General features: G+C 35.3%; 1 protein-coding gene across 8 annotated transcripts in view; it reads right to left on the bottom strand.

The window, feature by feature from the left end:
* Rapgef2 (Rap guanine nucleotide exchange factor 2) overlaps positions 1–22,604 on the bottom strand; it is a 247,702-nt gene that overhangs the window by 115,928 nt on the left and 109,170 nt on the right. For 7 of the 8 annotated variants that reach the window (XM_047566221.1, XM_047566225.1, XM_047566224.1 and 4 more), the window contains exon 4: positions 17,782–17,865. In XM_047566221.1, the coding sequence (XP_047422177.1) occupies positions 17,782–17,865 (84 nt within the window). Of the gene's footprint in view, positions 1–666; positions 781–17,781; positions 17,866–22,604 lie in introns of those variants that run through there. The other variant, XM_047566229.1, reaches the window with a different exon arrangement.

Genomic DNA, 22,604 nt, shown 5'->3' with positions numbered 1-22,604 from the left:
CAGAAGAAAAATTCCCATACCATTATCTTTGGAAAGTACAGCAGCAATTAAATTGGGGACAAAAACAATCTAACAAGTAACTACTGATGCTATCAGTTCTGTTCTCAAAATCAGGATATAGAAGAATAAATTTAAATATAAGTATAAAAGAAACGTAGGTTGAAAGACTTGTCATAAAAAAACATTTAATCTTTTAAAGTATTTTTGCTTTACTCAGTTAATAAAAATTAACAGCTTTTCAAAACAAAAAATCATGTACATAACAAGTATACAATACAAATTACATGCATGAATGTAAATTACAACTACTTCTAAAAAATAGACTTTAACCAGCTAATATTTCAGAAGTCTTTGGAAAACTGTATACACACTTAAGCATCTCTAAATTCTTTTCAAGGTTCACTTAGAAATATTTCAACAGTCATCACCAAGCACATATTAACAGAGCTTTGCTTCTCTACAAAGTGAACCTCCGCATTTAACCTTTACTTATAAAAATAGATCACAAGAAAAAACTATGACAAGCAAAGGCCTCATAGCTACATTTCCCCCGCCTCCTGTTCATTCCTTAGTAGTTTGTTGTCTAATTTCGCTAACAGAGAAGTATCATACAGTTGACATTTACACTATTAACATTTTAATTTCTTAAAAAAAAAAAAATCTAACCTGCACTGTCTTCAATATCTTTGAAGCAACGGTAACAGCGAAAGTGCTGCCACCTTCTACAGGAGCTCTCTTCTCTGCAGCTCTGAGCACTCCCCATTTCCCCGTGTGTCTTCTCCTAGGGAGTCCATGCTGCTGTAGCTCGCACAGAGCCAACATTCCTTCTGACGGCTAATTTCCTGCTTCGATGACCCACCCACCCCTCCTGGCTGCATTATGTGTTACGCATGTTGTATGGGCACTCTTTCCGCATACCAGTCTCATGACCTCAGCGGCTGCCTGACAGACACTCTTTATCAATTTCTATTAATTCATTATCTACTCTCTTGTAAGTCAAGGACAAGTAGGAAAATCTGCAATGTCTGCTCTCCTATGAGTCCTCAAGGTCAAATGCTTAGATGTGCTCACAATGCAGTTCTGTTGTTAAATTTTACCAAAGCTGTGCTAGAAACTAGTTGCTCTCCACCAAAAAGATGCTGAATTGTATACCTGGCCTGAGGGATTACTGTGGTACAGACGAGCATAAATTTAAATCAACACAGCAATGGGAAAGTTGAAAGAGGCTGCTTTTGCTCTCGCTTTCCCCTTCAAGAGAAAAAAGGTGGCTCTTACCTCAGCTGTACTGGGGTGAAGAGAGCAAGCAGTTTTTCTCTCTTGCCACAAACTAAACCAGTAAAGGACAGTGGGTGTGAGGACTACACTTTGGTAGTGTCTATGTCCTCGTGACTGAATTGCTGGAGAACAGCTCAGCTAAATTGATCTGCTGCTATCAGTCTACAGTGGCACAAACAGGTCTCTGCTGATCACAGTGCTTTGAACACAGATGGCAGCTGATCAGTTTATACAAAAGTTATGGTGCATAACAGATTTTCCCTTCAGCATGTAGACACATGCCTTATCCAAAATGCCTTTGTTAAATGTTCACTATTTCATTGTGCAAAGCTGGTCATGTATGAGTTGACTAGACAAGGAGGTTTGGCTCTAATATCTTCCCTACAAATGACCTAGTTTTTGTAAAATTCATTAAAGAAGCAAAATAAACAAATGCATTATTAAGAAATAACCAAAAATTCTATATAACTTATCAATGAAAATAATGAAAGATAAATTAATGAATTATTCAGATTGGCTCTAAACCAATAAGAATCTGAATTTATCTCAAGAATGGCAACTTTTTAAACATCTGATATTCTTTAAAGGTTTATATGAATGGCATCCAAACCTAGCCACCAGACTCCTAAAAATCTGACATATACCATAAGAGAAGCTAAAATGGTAGTCATGTTTTTTTAAAGATAAAACCTAAACAAAAATTTAGATCACCTGACTAGTATATATTCGTATTTCATGAACATTGAAAAAACACATTTCCAAGAAAGGAAAACCATAAATTCACACACATGAATAAGTTAATAATTTCTCAAACAATAAAATGCCTATTAGTTAATTCACATTAATCAAATATGTTGTAGATAAACACAATTACTTTGCTCCTTCTAAATCCACCAAAAAGTAACACTACAATAGTATTTAACCTATTTTAGAGCTTCCCTTATAGATCAAAGTTGTAAAATCCTATTATTTATCATTTAAAAATTAGTTTAGGAATACAGTTAATGAAGAATGTGTATGGGCTAGAAGCAAAAATTTACCCCAAAAAAACCTTAACCTTTCAAAGAAAAATTCTTAAAGACTTAAAATGAAGAGGTATACCATGTTCATGGTGCGTTATTTGGAAAGTTCATTACTGTTACAATGTAATCTTTCCAAATTGATATTTAGCTTTAGTCAGTACAATTCCAATCAAATCCTATCAAGCATTCTTGACACTGACAACCTTATTTTAAAGTTATAGGAAAAACAAAGACACAGAAGATAAACAATTCTGATAAAGAATGAAGTTGGAATTTATAATAGGGACATGATTTCAAAAGTTACTATTAAGCTACACAAATTAAAATTATGTGGTATTGGTGTAAGAATTGATATGTAGAATAGTAGAAGAAAGATTTCAGAAGATCTGAACAAGCATTTTCATAGTTAAATAGTTACGTGAATGTTTTTATGTTAGACCAGTGAGGTGGTTCATATGCCTATAATTCCCAGCAGCTTGGTAGACTGAAGCAGGAGGATTGTGAGTTCAAAGTCAGCCTCAGCAACTTAGTGAGAACTTAAGCAACTCAGCAACACACTGTCTCTAAATAAAGTATTTTTTAAAATGACTGGGGATATGGCTCAGTAGTTAAATGCTCCTGGGTTCAAACCCTGGTACCAAAAAATAAAAAATAAAAAAAAATTACATTAAATGACTGATTCTTAACAAATGTGTCAAAGCAATTCAAAGGATAAATAAATGTTCTTTTCAATGAGTTGCCCTGTTGTCCTAGATTACTGAACATCACATGCAGAAAAGGAAATTTCATACCACAAAAAAATGAAGTAAAAAATGGACCTTAGTCCTACGTGGAAGAGCTAAAACAAATTTCTAGAAGAAAAATATAAGAAAACTTTTATGACATCAGCTAAAGAGATTTTTTTAAACAGGGCACACACACACAAAAAAAAAATACAGACTATGAGTGAATTTGTTGATTAAAAGCCTTAGAGAGAATGGGATGTGGCTCAGTGGCAAAGTATTTGCTTCACATTCACAAAGCCCTGGGTTCAATCCCCAGTTTAAAAAAAAAAAAAAAAAAAAAGCTTCAGATTTTAGAAAGACATGGTTAAGAAAAAAAGCAAACCACAGACTGGCAGGAAAAAAAAATTGCAAAATATATTAAACAAATGTATTGTACCCAGAATACATATAAAATGCTTAACAACTCAAAAATAAGATAGGCAATTCAACATTTTAAAATGAGTATAATATTTGAACTGATGTTTCACCAAAGAAGATAAAAGAGTGGCCAATGAGTACATGGAAAAATTCCCAGACTGAGGATGTAGCTCAGTACAAGAGTACTTGCCTAGCATGCACAAAATTCAATTTCCAGTAGCAAAAAAAAAAGAAAAGAAAAAAAAAAAAAAAAACCCTCAGCAACAATAGTGTTGAAAGAAAAACAAAATAAAATCACATAAAATCACAGAATACAGCTATTTACCTACTAGAATGGCTGAGATGAAAACTGACAATACTGTGTTGGGGAAGATGTGAAATAACCAGAAATCTCATAAACTGATATTATGAGTATAACATATTAAGCCAATATGAAAAACAATATAGCCATTCCTAAAATAGTTAAATACACACTTACATAAAACCCAACAATTCCACTCCTAGGTATTTATCCAAGGATGGGTAGTAAAGCAAAACTTCAAAGTTACCCGAGTCTGTTCAATTACCTTTCAACATAACTATAACCAACTCCTTTTCCTTCTGTATTCTCCCTATTTACCTAACTCCCTACCTACCCTGTGCACACATGGTCAATCTTTTTCAGGTGTCCCAGTTCCCAAATTACCCCTTAACTCCCATCTGTTTTGTCAGTAAGTGTAACTCAACATGCCTGAAATCAAGTATTTCATTTCAACTCTGATACTCATCCTCCTCATTTTGTTACAGTTGTCAAAGGTAGCTTCACACTACAGACATTCTAGTTCAAAGCCCAGGAATCATGTCTGGCTGCTTCTCCCTTTTCTGTAACCTTCAGTCAATGAATTCCCTCAGTTTGTGTTCCTAAATTACTCTCCCATGTGATCCATCAATTTCTGTTCTGATGACAACATTGGGTCCTTAGCACATCAAAATCATAAGGCTCTGACCTATGGTCTCAACTTAAAAAGTCATTAGTCCAGTCTCTCATTTCAGATCTGATAGACTACCTGTTTGAAAGCATGTAATATGAAAGAGCATAAGCTCCAAACCCAGATGTAGTAAACCAAAAACACCAATGGCCTGGGACTTAGAATTTAGCCCCTGCTATCTCACATGAATCCAATAACTTGAATGGTTTGGAAACTTCTATTCTGGGCAATTGCCTTTCACACTCTTGCTCCATGTAATCTTCTAGCCATCTTTATTGCTAAACACAAGGACTCTAACATCTTTTCTAAGTTATGTTCCACAGGCAAATTCATACTTCATGGGCCTGAGTGGAATCAGGCAGATCTTCTCTACTATTACTAACTTTATATCCTGACATAATCAATAATTTTTTAAAAATCTGTCTTAGCCACAATGATGCTTCCAAAAATAAAATTAACTACACATAAAGGTTTTTGAAAGTTCATTTAAATGGTACAATGGTTATGAAACCTCAAAAACTTTAGTCAGGGACAACTTTATTCAGGGAAGACTTTTAATTTCAAAATTGTATGTTATAATCTCAGAATTACACCAGAACATACATGACTTAGACTAATGAAATGAAATAATCTTAATTTGAGGTTTTTCTATTTACAAATTGAATTAAACTACATAATGACTGTTCTCTAAACTCACCTTAATGAACCATAAAAAAGTAATACTACTAAAAACACACAGGAAAGTGTTTGACACATTTTGACCATTGTTCTAATTTTTACATTGTTGAAAATGTTTATGAAACACACCAGTTATCTTAATGAAGTTAGATACTAACACACTAGCCATTTTATAGCTATAAAACATGAATGAGGTAAGCCATTAATAAACATAAAGAAAAAGTTATTCTGGAATATCTGACTCAAAAAAATAGATAAAAGCATAATTTTTAAAAATACTTAATGCTTATATAGCTCTCTGATTACTTGAATGTTCAATACCAGAAAGTCTATTTTATATTTAATTACAAAAAAGTAATTCCTATATGTGTTAGCAAGTTAAGAAGCATCTAAGGAAATAATGTTAATATTTTGAACTTACAGTTTAATATTCTAATCGGTCATAAATATTAAGCTCAGTTTTAAGGCCAATGTATTTAAACTCTTACCAAAAAATAATTGATACGCATATCTAAAGTATTACCTCATTTTACTTACTAGTGCTTTTAAATAATCTACTGAAACAATATACTGAAAAAATGAATATAAAAAAGTCATTCTCTTTAACATTCAAATATAATTTTGTTATCTTTAAGATACAAGTATAATTCAACTCATGATAAAATAAAATGCAGGGTCCCAGAACTATGATTAATTGGAAATTTTTATTTTAATGAAGACATTCCAATTTCCTGGTGGGTAATTTGTTTCATGTATCAATCTCTCTTTTAACAATATCCTTAATTCACTATTTCCTGTTACTGACCCCAAAACAGAAAGTATGTTTCCTTAAACCAAAACAAATTTAGTTACTACATACATATTTTAAGACATACCTTAAATTTGTACAGGTGAAACAGTGATTCACACATCCCTCTACCCCTCCTTCAAAATTAACTGTAGTGCAAACAGGGTTGTGAGTTCCTCTGCACACAGCAGTTGATAAACAATTCAAACACAATATATTTTGAGAAAAATAATATTATATTTCATTGACAAATGCCAGACTTTAAGACCTTTATAAAACATAGTGATACTTATTTCTGTGAGAGAAATCCAAACATCCCTGTAAATTAGGACTTCCAGGATGAATTATCATACACTCATTTACACCAAGGATCATAAGTGACAATTCCCTGACTGAATACTATAAGCATCAGATGACCTGGATACCACATCAACTACACACACAAAACTTCAGTCCTCTTTACAGGTACTTACTTTGTTAAGATAAACCAATGCCAGTACTCCAAAGACCCACAAAAGCATGTATTTATATGTACAGCACATCTGTGATGCTGTAGTTATAGCAACCAAATTCCCAACTTGATCCAGCAATTGAACTCCCTCTCTAGAGAACAGTTTTGCTCTGTGCAGCAGGTATCACCCTCAGAATATGATTTCGAAGAAGAAAGAGGGGTCTAAATCATGCTGAAAATCACACTAGCTTTCCAGGATAAAGAAATTTCATACTGAAGCAGAAGATGCAACTAATACCAAAAGAGACCGCTTTAACATATTCTATTGCCTCTTTTTACATTTTTCACTTGATTCCTTTAAATGTATATACCTATCTGGTTTCAAATTTAAAATGGGATATATTTACATCAAATGCAATTAAACTTTTTTGCCAGACCAAGTTGACTTTGTTTTTTGGTACTGGGATTGAATCCAGGGGTGCTTTACCACCAAGCTTCATCACCAGCACTTATTTTTTACTTTGAGACAGGGCCTTGCTAAATTGGTGAGGGGGCCCCAAACTTGCAATCCATCTGCTTCAGCCTCCTGAGTTGCTGGGATTACAGGTATGTGCCACAGCACCCAGTCCTATGTTGGTATGTTTCCTAATTTTCTCTAACTTATTTGAAACTCTCTCCCAGCATTTCTTAAAACCTTTTAACATATATATGTCTTTGCCTGACACACACTATGGGAATATCAGAACTTGAGTCAACTTTTGGTAGGAGAAGTAGGAAACACAGGTGATGTAAGACCTGAGCTGAGGAGTGTGAGCAAGGGCTGAGGAAAAGAACGATCTAACAGAGATTTTGTTTTTTGCGGGGGGATTGAATCCCAGCCAGTATACCACTGAGCCACATCCCCAGCACTAGCAGAGGTAATTAACATGCCACAAGAATGTGAGGAAAAACTAAAAGAGCATGTGTACAGAAGAGACTACTGGTTGTCTACTCCAATATCCATTCTCTGCTTTCTCCTTAGAAACTTACTTTCATACTGTTTTGTTTGTTTGTTTGTTTTGTTTTGTTTTGCTCTTAAACAAGGTTAACAACATTGCAGGACAACAGGCTCCATGTCCCAGGATCCTGGGTGTCCTGAGGAAGCCACATGCTACACTCTGGACAGTGAGCTATACAGAGAAATGTTGCCTCAAGGAATCTGACTTGGATGGAAACTTTTTTTTTTTTTTTTTTAACTTTTCTTCCTTTCCTACTGCTTCTGACTTCCAATATAGGTATAATAACTAGAACCCAGCAACACCTATCCAATGAACTGACCCTAAAAATGGAAACCATGTGCTGGGTAGGTAGAGAAAAAAGAAGCCTATAACCTTCTCACAACATGCAACCACCACTGTACCATTCTGACTGTCTACCTCCAAGGTTCTTTTTTTTCCTTTATTTTTTTTATTTTATTTGTTCTAATTAGTTGTACATGACAGAAGAATGCATTTATATATTTTGACAGATCATACATAAATAGAGTGCAATCTCTCATTTTTCTGATTATACATAGAGCAGGATCATATCCATCATGCAGTCACACATGTACATGAGGTAACCATGTCTGTTTCACTCTACTATCATTCCTTCCCCCATACCCCTTCCCCTCCCTTCACTTCCCCTCCCTACCTAATATAAAGTAACTCTATTCTTCCTTATCCCCCCACCTCCTTATTGTGAATTAGCCTCTGCATATCAGAGAAAACATTCAGCCTTTGGTTTGGGGTTTGGCTTATTTATATTTTTAGTTGTTGATGGACCCCTATTTTATTCATTTACTTATATGTGGTCCTGAGAATTGAACCCAGTGCCTCACACATGCTAGGCAAGCGCTCCACACTACTGAGCCAGTGAACCCCAGTCCCAGGATTCTTTTACATGAGAGAAAAGGTAGCCCTTGCTGTGTTTATTCAATTGTTTTATGCAACCAAACTACTCGAAATTAACAGAGTAAGCAGACGGATATCTAGCAAAACACCTTTGGCCTTTTCCCTCTTCGGCACCCCTGCATTAGTCAATCAGAATCAACTTCTCAAGAACTTCACCAGGCTCTTTCTTCCGTTGTCTTGTTACCTCATTTTCCTAATTCTTCTCCTCTAGTTAATCAGATATTAAATAAGTCATTAGTCACTGGAAATAGTTTTTTCTAAAGGACTTTTTAAAAGGGGCAGGTTAAAGAATCAATAAATGGACACCAATAAATTTTAAAAGTTTCTGCACAGAAAAAAAAAAGTTTCTTAAAAGAAGAAATGCAAAATGCCAACAAATACGTGAAAAAAATGTTCAACATCTCTAGCAATCAAGGAATTGCAAATCAAAACTACACTAAGGTTTTCTCTCACTCCAATCAGAACAGAAATGATCAAAAAAACGAATAATGGTAAATGTTGACAAGGATGAGGAGGAAAAGGTACATTTGTACATTGTTGGTGGGAATGCAGACTAGTACAACCACTCTGGAAAAGCAGTATAAAGTTCCCTCAAAAAAGTAGGAATGGAACCACCATATGACCAACTATCCTACTCCTTGGTGTTTCCCAAAAGAACTAAAATCAGCACACTATAGTGATACACAAAAGTTCACAACAGCACAATTCACAATAGGTAACTATGGAATCGATACAAAAGTCCATCAACAATGGATTAAGATATTGTGGTATATCTGGAATATTACTCAGCCACAAAGAAGAATGGAATTATGGCATTTGCAGGTAAATGGATGGAAATCGAATTCCATGCATACACGATTTTGTAGGAATGAACCCAACTACTTTGTATAACTACAAAGCTCTAATAAATTTTTTTTTTTAATTTTGATTAAAGCAAAAAATAAAGGTTAAAAATGTAATCCTGGAGCTGGGGTTATGGCTCAGTGGTAGAGTGCTCAGTTAGCACGCATGAGGCCCTGGGTTCGATCCTTAGCACCACATAAAAATGAAATAAAGGTATTGTGTCCACCTACAACTAAAAAATATATTAAAAAAAAAAATAATCCTGAATCCACAAAGTTCAACAAATACTTATTAAAATGCCTGCCATGTAGATGCTGGAGAAGCAAAGGTAACACAACTAATGCCCATGAAAAAGCTTACAGTTTAGAATGGAATGATTAATTCTGATAAGAATAAATGGGTAGGATCCCCAAAGAAAAAAGTATGTGGTTTTCACAGGTGAATGGGTGGAGTGGGGGAAAAAGGTGGTAACAGTGGGGTGAAGATTTTAGCAAAGGGGATGGCCCAGGCAAAGGTGTGCTCAGAACAGTGATCTATTTGGAGTCACTGTTATGTGTGTAAAGAGTGATACAAGTTAGAGACATATTTTTGAGTTGCCCTGTACTCACTAAGCAGTGGGAAGTCCTTTGAGCTCGCTATACAAGATTTCAACAAGAAAAATTCTGTGTTCTGTAACAATTATTGTGGTACTATGGAAGTACTGAAAGCATTTGGGGAGCTATTTTAGCAGAGCAGGTGACATCTGAACAAAGGCAGAGGCAGTGGTGACAGAAACATTTGGTTTGATAGATACTATCTTTCCAACTTCGGAATGTTATTTACCAAAAAATAAATCATTAGGGTAGAAAAGAGGTTGGAATAGAGACTCTCAGAAATTTCTACAATGGGTAGTAAACAGGATGCTGAAGCCCTTAGCGGTAGGAAAAACAGGTCAAGGAGATTTGTATGTGTAAGTTGCATTCTAGACGCAGCACCTAGAGTTCATGGGATCCAAAGAAAAAACAAATTTGAATGATGCTGTCTATAAAGAAAGGTTTTAAGAAGCTTAAGTCAGTGATATCTTCCCACAATGGATGGGAAGGTATGTGTATATGACCAATAGATTTGTTCTAAAACTCAATGAAAATAGTTTTAAGGTGGCCCACAGATGGTTTTTTTCCCCATTTCTTCAAGAACCAGCCCTTCAATTCCTTAATGTGTGCTCCCCATTATGATTCTGCCAATACCTGAAGGTAAGTCTTAACATAAAGCTTCCAAAACACCACTCTTTATATCTTTGGTCACAGTTAATGTCCAATAAAGATACCCTTCTGTAATATAATTCATTAGAGAAATATTTTTTAAATGCAATACTGCAACTCCAACAGATCATGTGACTTATAATAATTTTGTGCTTTTTCAAGAATGACTGTCAAAAACCCTATAGCTCTTTAAATGAAATATAAAACATTTAAATATATCATCAAATGTCTACCACATACAGAATCACTTGTCCATTGTTTTACCCGCTTTTATTACTAAAAAAAAAAAAAAAAAAAAAACTAGCAAGTTCTCAGAGCAATCAATTAACTTATCACATAGAACTGGCAGGCAGAAAGTAGGCCTGCGATTTTTAAACTGAAGTAGCTCATTGTTTGTCATATGAAGCATAATGAGAATAGTATTTCTGCCTCTCAGAACTGATTAGCTAAATGTCTTGTTTCTCCACTTATCCTCATTATAACTGCCAGCTCTAATTTAAAATGTGATTATTAAGAGGACCATAGCACAATTTTAATTTTTAAATTGTAGATATATTTGGCATCAATGAAGGAAAAACATTAATTGCAAATGGACACAGTTGACATGGCACAAATAAATGATGTATGCATTTCTTTTTCCTTTTTTTTTTTTTAAATACTGGGGATCAAACCCAGGAGCTACATCCCCAGTTCTTTTTATTTTTTAATTTGAGACAGAGTCTCCCTAAGTTACTTAGGGCCTCAATAAGTTACTGAGGCTGGCCTCAAACTTGTAATTCTCTTGCCTCAGTCTCCCAAATTGCTGGGATTACAGGTGTGTACCACCGCACCTGGCCTGACTGATGTACACAATTCCTCCAATCTCCTGCCAATGTTACTTGAAACCTAACTTACCAAAAGTACTGGCTTTCCAACCAAGTTATGCAGCTTTGTAAACTAGACCACTTATTACTCCCTAAACTGCCCTTTTCTTGTAAATAAACTGGTCCCATTGTTTTGCCTTCACTAAAGCTATCAGTAATGTACAGATTGCCCACCCTCAATGCTCTTTCTGTACCACCTCTTATATTCTTTACTGTATCTGGATTTTCTTTCTAATCACTTTCTAATCCAATTCAAAATCCACCTCCAGAAGAGCTACCTTTAATTCTCCCACCTGCATTAAAATGATTTTACATTCTGCATGGTCTGTGCTACATCAATTTTACTATACTACCTGTTCAATGACACCTAGGCAATTTTTTTCATGTATCATATACAACTGCCTCTTCTTCCCCGAACATATTAAGTGACACAATAGCAGGGGTAGACCATCTTGCTTCCTTTGTATGCTTCAGGACTTAACGTAAAAACCACACAGCAAACACTCTAAGGATAATTTCAATTCGTGTTCGACTTAAGATGGTAAAATGCCTCCAAGCTTGAACTCTATCATCTCCCAAAACTGTTTCAGAATGACCTCAATTTTGATGGCACTTCACTGACAGTGCATTGTCAGGTATAGACATAACTTCTTAGGCACTGGGAGTGAACACATTACTGTGCCTATTTGTTCTCTTACCCAATATAATCCAGTCATTTTGACCCTAAAGCCCATACACTAGAAACCTTCATTGTCTGCAAAGGTCTTTTTCCTAATCCCTCTCATTCCAGCATGAATTATAATCCTTCTTTTATCACCTTTAGAGTTCCTAGGCTTGTAGCTAGCCTAGGCTTATTTTTTCCTTTAACGTCACAGCCCCCACACCAGCCACTGCATAAATAGGAATTAAAGAGACTGCTTACCAATAGTTTGCATAAAAATATAGAAAGTTTTAAACCACCAGAGCAATAAAGATATTATTTATTTAGGGTTAAATATGGTGTGTATCATCATTTTTATTACAGGGCACTTTCTTAGAGACTTCTACCATAGATTTGATTCTATTAAGAAAATCACTTATTACTTTTAAAAGGATGACTTCCCTCCCAGGATTTCAACACCAAAATTCAGAGAAGAGTCTGTCTAACTATAATGGTTCATGTCTTAAATACCATATATATTATTTTGGTCTTTGGTGTGTTTTGGCTTTTTTGCTTGTTTTGCAAACAGATTTTAAAATGACAAATAAATGGAAAAATACTCCAACTCTATGAGCTAACATACAACTTGGATAAACTCTCCTGCCCTAATAATCCCAACAACAAGTTTAGAATCAATCTGAGCCAATTTTTAATATCTGATTAGAATGCTCAGGCATTCAAAGAACTCAATGACCAAAAAATAACTCAAATTATTAGATTGTGATTTTATTACAAAAAAAGTTTCAGAATTAACAGTGGGACAATTTTAAAATAAATTTTAAATCATATAACACTTTCTCTTTATTAATAACATGTAATAATTTCATATTTATGGAGTATAGAGTGATAATTCTATATATATATACACATATACACATAATGTGTGATGATCAACTCAGGTTAATTAGGATTTCTATCTTCTTAAACATTTTAGTTCTTTGTACAATAAATTGTTGAGAAAGTATGCAATGATTTCTATTCAGTTCTTTAAATGTACTTACTTAGAGTACGTTAGGACAATAAACATTATTAATGTTTTCTTACACATTTGTAACATAAACCAAAAGTACATTAGAAAATCATTTCTGGGGGCTGGAGTTATAGCTCAGTGTTAGAGCACCTGCCTAGCATGTGTGAGGCACTGGGTTCAGTTCTCAGCACTAAAAAATCAATTAATAAAATAAAGAGCCATCAACAACTAAAAACTATATTAAAAAAAGAAAATCATTTCTAAACCTGAAATTTTATAATTCTCATCTACTGTTTCCCAGTCCCACTACCACTGCAAACAATGCCTTAAAAATAAATCAGGGGAAGCCAGGCACAGTCAAGCATACCTGTAATCCCACCGACTCAGGAGGCTGAGGCAGGAGGATCACAAGGTCCAGGTCAGCATAGGCAACTTAGTGAGACCCTGTCTCAAAAGAAAAAGTAAAAAGACCTGGGGATGTAGCTCAGTGGTGAAATGTCCCCGAGTTCAATCCCCAGTGAAAGAAAAAGAAAGAAAAGAAAAGGAAAGAAAGAGAGAAAAATCAGAAAGGAAATAGTCCTTCCTTGCCTTACTATTCTCTGTCAACCATCAACCTATAAGGATGATAGATGTAAACTATACTCATAAAACTGTGCAGCACACAGTCCACACATTATAGTGTCCACACCTGCTTTGCTTAGAGGCTTAGAAAAAACCTACAGTTTATACTGTTTCTGGAGTCATCTACAGAAAATATTCCCTCTAAACCCATACACTATATTTCTAAATTATTTCTGTTTGCAATCCTTCTATAGATGCAAAGAACCTGAACTCATTTTTTATAACACTTTAAGAAAAACATAACTGTAAAGTGGACATTGCTTGAAGAATACAAATTATATTTCAAATACAAGTTTAGCTCTACGTTATGGCAACATTATATGCAATGACACAAAATATATGACATTATGGCTACTTGTACAAACATCTGTGATTGAAAACTTGACAAATTTCTGAAAGATTTAAAACAAAACTCATAAAAACAACGTATCACTATAAGTTGCTTGGAGGGTAGAGAGGGAGTTGTCACTGAAAGTCACACTGGAATTCACCGGCTCTATAAATGTTATAAATCTTTGAAGAATCAGTATGAACAACCAAAGTGAAGGTACATAACCAAAACAATCTCATCTACCCAGATAGATAACAAAAGTGAAAAAGAAAAAAAAAATGTTTACTTAACTCCTCGGCCTATACCCAAAGGACTTAAAATCAGCATACTACAGAGATACAGCCACATCAATGTTCATAGTTGCTCAATTCACAATAGCCAGATTGTAGAACCAACTTAGATGCCCTTCAATTGATGAATGGATAAAGAAACTGTGGTGTATATATACAATGGAATATTAGTCAGCTATAAAGAAGAATAAAATTATGGCATTTGCAGGCAAATGGATGCAGTTGGAGAATATCATGCTAAGTGAGATAAGCCAATCTCAAAAAACCAAAAGATGAATGATCTCACTGATAAGCGGATGATGACACATATAAGTGGGTGGGAAGGGGGCAAGAATGGAGGAAGGAGGGACTCTATAGAGAGATAAGAGGGGTGGGAGGGGTGGGGGGGGAGGAAAAAAATAACAGAATGAATCAAAAACTATTACCCTAGGTAAATGTATGATTACACAAATGGTATGCCTCTACTTCATGTACAAAAAGAAAAACAAGATATATCCCATTTGTTTACAATAAAAATGAATTAAAAAAAAAGAAAAACAAAAAAAAAATATTTACTTAAATATTAACCAAGGACTTCAATAGAGCTAATGAAATTTGAAGACAAATGACAAATTTTCTGCATATATATCTCCCTTGTCACCTGATAAAATCGGGTATCAAAATAATTTCAGGGGGGCTGGGGAAATAGCTCAGTCGGTGGAGCAAGCACAAGGCCCTGGGTTCGATCCCCGGCACCCAAAAAAAAAATAATAATTTCAGGGGAATTAGTTAAAAATATGAAAATGTTGATGAAGCTACTTGGATTTCAAAACTAACTGAGGTGAATTAATTGCTCACGGTAAAATGAATTGACATTGTCAAGAGAATGCTCAGTTTACTTATTACATAGACCAACAACCAATTTCCAGGCTTATGTGAAAAAAACATGGCAAGTGTAGCGAATCATCTGTAAACTTGTTTTATAAAACTGGTTTGATAGTAACACCTAGTACATATTGAACTTCTATATTTTCTTATATACATAGACATGAACTGTTAACCTTTAGTGCAGTACCAGCAGATTGACTCTTTCTTATTAAAACAATCTCAGAATCATTCCTAAGGCAACAACCCCAAAGGAAACAAACAACTTGGACAGAGCAAATGTCACCAGGTGCAACATGAAGGAATGGTCTATATATAGTACCAGCTTGTTATTCAGTCTGAAATACCATTCCTTCATCCCATTAAAGTACTGACTTGCAAGCATTTGACATCCAGCCAGAGACAGAGTAACTTATGTCATCTTTTAAAATAATTAGACATAGAGTCCAATGTGCTCATGAAATAGGCCTGAACTGCAAGTCCTCTTGCTTCTAGAACAGCAGTTTTCTGAACACTGAGTTCCCTTTCCAGAAGTTAGAACAAGCTGTTACTTGACTAGCTGTTGATGGTAGGAAGCCATTGCAGGCTCCTTCCCTGCTCCAGGGCTTCTGTCTGTGGATTTTGTTTGTGCAACAGACACTGTCTCAAGATGATGATGAAGTCACCAATTGGTGTTGTCCTTAGACGCATAGATTCCAAACCACATTCACTACAGCATTATTTATATTTACCCTTCGAAATTAGTAACTAAATTGTGAAAAGTTCAAATACCTACCTAATCTTCAAAGGGGCATTGAAAGTTATAAAGAATAAACCTTTATAGTGAGTTTGTATGAGGCAATGCACATACAGACACATATTCTTTAACTTACAGATACCAGAAATTAGTTAATATGTAAAGTATGATTTTAAGCATGTGGAACACATAATGAAGTCTAGAGAAAATCAGCCCCAGAATATCAGAGAACGAGCATCTTGAATAGGAGGATTTTAAGTGATGTTTTTCCTTTATCTTTGAAAATTTAGATAGTAATTGCTATTGCTTTATACACCAAAATTATATATAATGTTTAAAATATTCCAATGCTTTAATATCATTTGCCTCCACCTTCTGTATTCAAAAAGAGCATAACAGAACCTGCAAGGGACAAAACAGCGGGCTCTGTCTTTGAATGACAGGAAGAGTATCACTATTAAATTCTCCATTCCTCTAGGAAGCAGAATTCATAGACGTCACTCCAGACTTTCTAGGCAGACTTCTAGGAGTGTAACCCCTACACACCCAAGTTTCCTTATCTATAAGATATAGGTAATAATTCTACTTAGCACACAAAGCATTTCAAATGGTGCCTGGCAAACTGGAAGCACTATAAAAGCTTTGGCTATCATGTTATCATCATTTTATCACTCTTATTATTGCTATTACAACTATTACTATCTCCATACTACTACTACCAATGCTATTCTCATTATTATAACTACTGTTATTGTAAGAACAACAAACAGGCAATATAACTCCTTCCCTCATGGGACCATTTTCCAAAGAGAATAACACTTGTCAACCTGACCTTGGAGAAGTAGAAGGGCAAAGAAGCATGAGGATTACACCAGAGAAGATTTTTAATTAGATGCCATGTGTCCCCTGGCACTCTTTCACTACCATTCTGGCCCCGAAAGGGCCATCCCATGCCCTTCTGCTGCCACACCCAGTCAATTGCTTTGGCTACAATGAAAAACTACCTCTCCCTATCTCATTGGCTCTAAATTTTTATAAAGATTGTTTCCATCCTTAAAACAGATTCTTAACTCTAATCCATTATAAATTACTTATCCAGAACATACTTGAATATTTTTAGAGAGAAATTAGGTGAAAGGGGATTACAATACTTTAATAAATTTAGTCAATTTAAATAATTAGTAATGTAAAATAAAATTACTTAGTTAAAAAAATTTTAAATCTTTAGTTCAAATAAAAATAGTTGCTTGTGAAAAACACACATTTAGTAGGAAAAAAGTAACCACTGAAAATCAATAGCTAACCTGAACATAGGTAGCAATGCTCTGATAGGTGAGTCCCTAACCTATTCTGGCCACAGATGACTGGAAGAAAGGTGTGTAGCTGCCCCAAACTGAGCCAAACAGACTGCATCCCAAGGAATTCAAGGAAAAGACACAAACACTACAGTCAAATGGTATAAACAGTAGGGATACAAGGTCATAAATCAATAGTCAGCACATACAAGCCAAAGTCACAGGGAGAGAGAAATTAATAGCCTTAGAGTGGGAAGCCAATCCGCAGACAGATGCAAAAATGAGAGACCATATGGTCCTGAAAAGCAGAGAAGTCAAAGACAGTTCCTGGCTTTCCATTTCTAGTCCCATGTGGTCTTAATGAACTTTCTTTGCTTCTCTTCAGATGCTTATGAGACTGCCTGCTATACTTTTAAAGTTAACTCTTCTTTATCTAAGTCATCTTTAAGGCAATGTCATTCCCAATAAACAAATGTGCCCCAAAAGACAGTTAATTAACATGGTCATGTAACAAATTTACATATTGCCAGCATGTTTAAGGCAATTTCATTCACAAAAAATGTGCCCAAAAAGACAGTTAACATGGTCATGTAACAAATTTACATACTGCCAGCATGTTTTCTTTTCTTGTCCTTTGTGAGACTGGAAAGAGTCTTTACGGCATAATACAAGCATTTCTGCCTTGCTTTGTATCAGAAGAATTTGGCAAAAGAACTCAATTCTGCAAGAGAATTTCAAGCATCATGCATCATTATGAAATGTTTGTACCATACCTGCTTCTTGGAAGAAACATGGATTCCTTAATGAACACGGAACCAGAGAGAAGGATATACCAGCAGGTCCCAATATCATCAGGACTGAAAAGAAAAGGTAACAGAATCAGATGATTGTCTACAACATCAACAAAATAATTTTAAAAAATATGTAACACAAAGTGCAGCACCCATCTTACTTCCAGAATCATAAAGAACAATATAAAACACATACATAAAAATACTACATTGAACTACTAGAATTATTTGTAAAATTTAATTTTTATCCCTGAAATAAGTCAAAGATATTTATTGGCATATTCTATGTTAGAACAGAATATATTACCCAGAATTCCAAGTTTTATTTTAATTTTTTGAAAAGGAAATACTTCCACTTACTTCTGTGAACAAAAAATACAAAGCATATCAGTGTTTTCCATTCCTTTCCCCCATATACCAAGTTTTAAGTTTCCAAATTTCCCTACATATATTTAGTTCCATTTTTGTTTTTGTGTTGGGGAAGGGCTATTATTGGGAATTGAACCCACAGACACTCTACCACTGAACTTTATCCCCAGTCCTTTTTTATTTTTTTATTGGTACATTATAATTAATGTGCCAATGGGATTCATTGTTACATATTCATATATGTGGACAATATGAGGATATAATTTGGTCTAATTTCATTACCCACAGCTCCCCATTCCCTCCCCTCGTCCTTCTACCCTCCTCCACCTGCTGCTTTTATATTTTATGATGAGATAGGGTCTCACTTTAGTTGTCAAGACTGGCCTTGAACTTGTAATCCTTCTTCCTCCATCTCCTGAGTAGCTGGGATTACAGGCATGTATCACCACACTTGACCATATCTGGGTAATTCTTTTAGAATGTCTTTTATGTATATGCACACAATAATGGGCATATATAAACCTATTCCCTTGTAATCTTTTTCTAACAGAAAAGATAGCACACTCTACACTCTAAGATCTCCCATTAAATGACTGTTTCTTGCACACTCTTACAGTTCTAGAGCATTCCGTTCCACTGTATGATGTTTTCCTACTTCACTTAAGCAAACCCCTATTTACGGTCATGTCAGTTGTTTTTAATCATGCAACTGAATAACAACAAAAACTACAAAGAAAAATCTTGAACATACAGTAGTAACTGGAAGATAAAGACACAAAAGGACAGCTGCTTGCTCAAAGGGTGCATATGCTAATTTTGATATAATGACAAATTGTTTTCCATGGATAGTTAGCAATTTATAAACCTACCTACTTCCTTACAGCCTTATAATATAGTCTGTTACAATACTGTAACAAATATTTAACAATTTTATGCAGAGGGCTAATTGCAGGAGCTTAGAATACTTCAGAGAATAACAAAAAGATCGCTGCCCTAGTGGTGCTTGTATTCATGTTTCAGTGAGAAGAGGACACTTGAGTAAAGGAGGTGCATTAGCCCAAGGATTCCCAAGATAAGGTTCCAGGCAAAAGACAGGAGGGTCATGAGTGTAGGTGAAAAGGCAGGGCTGACTCTGCCTAGCAGTGAGCCAGAGCTGCGGAACAGGTGGTGAGGGCAGGCCTTGGGGAGCAGACGACAGGCACCACAGCACTGGAGCCTTCTTCCAACTTTTGGATTTCTGCCAGACTGCTTGGGGAAAATGATCCTTAGTTTCATTTTATTTTTCATTTGTTTTTCTTCTTATTATAAATAGCATCTTTTTTTCTTATGTTCATGAGCCATTACTATTTCTATGAGATCAGCTTACAACTTCAAACATTTTTTTTTTTATTAACTATGAGATGTTTCTCTTATCTGGGATTACTTTATAAAAATTGCCCTTTGACTTTGTGATGTTTTTTGCCTTGTGTAGGCTATTTTATTTTATAAAGTCAGGTTTATTGAATTTATTAGTTAGGACACCAGCTTTGCTACTATGAAAACAAAAACCTAAACACACAATGGTTGAACCAAGGAGGAAGCTCACTTCTTACACATACACCTAACAGTGTTAGCACTAGAAGTCCAAGACAGATATGGTAGCTCCATGATGTCAGGAAACCAGTTCTTCTGTTTTTTGGGTGGGCCATCCTCAACCAGGGACTCCCGCCTCATATTTTAAGACGGCAGCTCCAAAACTCACTTTAGAATCTACATTCTAGCCAGTGCAAGAGGTAGACAGGATGCATTGAGCATATCCCATTTCCTTTAAAATAAACCTTGAAAGCTGCATACTGTGCTTCTCTCTAGCCAGTGAATCACATGTGTGCTACAAACAAGGGTGTCCTTGGCAATTTCTGACACGTTCTTTTTTATTTTCCATGTGGTAAATGAATTCATTCCAAAAGCTTCTAAAGGGCACTAAATCCTATTTGCAATTCTGAATAATTAAGTTATTAATAAGACCAATCACTATCACCTAATCATTTTCACTGTGCTGCTTCAAGAGTAAAATCTGCATTTGATCCTCTTATTCTCCCCAAGTTCATTCTTAACCAAATTCACAAATATTAATCCTCCAAGCAAGGCAAAAATGGAAAACAAAAATTGTCAAAATGAATTTAGTTCCAATGAGGAACGATAAAAGTAAAATGCTTTCTCAACTGAAAATGCAAAGTACCTCAGAATAATTTATGTCCTTTTATACACAGTTTTTAATCAATAGATTTTACAACCGGTGATCATTTATTTACATAGTTTGGGGGAAATGTACTTGTCTTTCTTAATAGAAGGAAGCAGCATTATTATTAAATTCAGATTTATGCCATGTAAAAATGGTATTTAAAGTTAACTCTTCTTTACCTAAGCTATCTTAGGAATGGAATGGTGCCACATGCCTGTAATCCCAGCAACTCAGAAGGCAGAGAGGATGGCAATTTCAGGGTCAGCCCTGGCAATTTAGTTAGACTCGGTCACAAAATAAAAAAGGGCTGGAAACATACCTCAGTGGTACTGGGTTCAATCCCCAATGCAAAAAAAAAAAAAAAAAAAAAGATCTTCTAAACTCAAAACTCATTTTTAAAAATTTTAGATTAATAAAACATTGAAATAGAAAAAAAAACAAGAAATATTCTACGAACATACTTTAACCTGTTCTTACAACATTCTTTTTATCACCAAAAGGTTGGTGTGGGGAAATAAAATTTTAAAAATAGGAAATTAAAGTAGACCACTTACTAAGTAAGAAGCCTTGGGTAAGTGACTAGAGCTGCTACAAGAATTAAATGGACGATGCTCCTTTAATGAGAATAATAATTATTCTATGACAACTCACAGTATTACCATGTTAAAAAGAACGATAAAAGGCACCAAAGTCTAGGTAGACTGATGTGGAGAATATAATATCAACTAGCTTTTTAGTTATTTCATATCTGTCAACTCTAAAGGCAAATTGATATGAACAAAATGAGGACAAAGTTTATAAACTAAGCTTTCCTGAGACTGATCATAAAACACACATTGACAGGCAACAAATGTTTGAAACGAATGAAATACTGTGATAGCTAATATTCTGGCATGCTGAATACCCACTCACTACCCTATCATTAGATTTGATTCTTTGGGTCAGGAAAACTATTAAAAAGATTTGTGAAAGTAAGAAAAGGGTCCTTTCAATCCCTACCACTTATTATAACTTTGTTTATCTGATAGATGGTGCTAAAGTTTGGATAAGTGTCCCCAGAGGTTCCTAAGTTGAAACTTGGTACCCAGGGTGGGGGTGCTATTGGGAGGTGATGTTGCTTTTAATAGGCTGGGCCCAGGGGAAGGAAGTTAGGTCCTGGGGGTGTGCTTTGAATAGGACTGTGGGACTCCAAACATCCCCTCTCCCTCTTTGTAACCTGGCCACCATGAGAGACATGGTAGCTTCCTCTACCATGTGCTCCCCACCAGAATGCACTGCCTCCCCACAGGCCCAAAAGCAAAAGACTACCAACTGTGGACTGAAACCTCCAAAACTGAGGGCCAAAATAAAACTTCCCTCTTTTTTAAGTTGTGCATCTCAATATTTTGTTACAATGACAGAACTCAAAAGACATCAAATTAAGATCTCTTCTGTGGACACACTAAAAAGCAGATTAACAAAGATAGGCTGTTTCTCTTCCCAAGAGACTCCAAAGTCAACTAGTGGGCATTATATTTGCTTGGGTAAGAATGTGCAGAAAATAGCCATTCAATCTACAAACATTTACTAAATTTACTGAGCATTTGCTTCAAATCATATCATATATGATAATCATAACTTCTTTATTATTGTGTTCTCTCTCTTAAGGTCTCAGGTTTTATAATAGTAAGCTGATTAAAACTAAGAATACAAAAATGTGGATCTTATTTTAGAGATATTCTGGAAACAGCTATAAGTTAGAAAAATTCTCCTACTCTCTCTTCCCACCCATCCCCTGAAGAATTCACATTTCGTTTCTGTCTGAAAATTCCTTGTTGTGTGATGCCACCATCCAAATACTTTACTTAGACCAGGAGATTTCTCCCAACTTGATCAGAAAGCTCTGTGCTGATGGTGTTCACTTTTTTTTTTTCACTTGCAACAATGCCTGAGGCAGGCAGTATTTCACTGTGGGGTACAACCCACTTCCCTTCAAAGACTCTCTGCCCACAGTGCAGCTGTTACTTGAGGGGTTTTCTGCATCTTTAAATGTGCGAAATGGTGACTTTTTTTTCTTCAGATGAAATTGAAGTTATAAGAATAGTGCTCAGTACTGTAGCAGTAGCAGCAGCAGCAGACTTTTCTATACTAAAAGGGCATAAAAATTTGGGATCCCCTTGCATATACACAGGCAACAAAGCTGGTTAGCAGTAGAGAAAATACTATAGTAGTAATA

The sequence above is a fragment of the Sciurus carolinensis genome, chromosome 10 (genome assembly GCF_902686445.1).
Source record: "Sciurus carolinensis chromosome 10, mSciCar1.2, whole genome shotgun sequence".
In the NCBI taxonomy this organism is placed as follows: Eukaryota; Metazoa; Chordata; class Mammalia; order Rodentia; family Sciuridae; genus Sciurus; species Sciurus carolinensis.
This window is presented reverse-complemented; position numbering and strand designations above follow the sequence as displayed.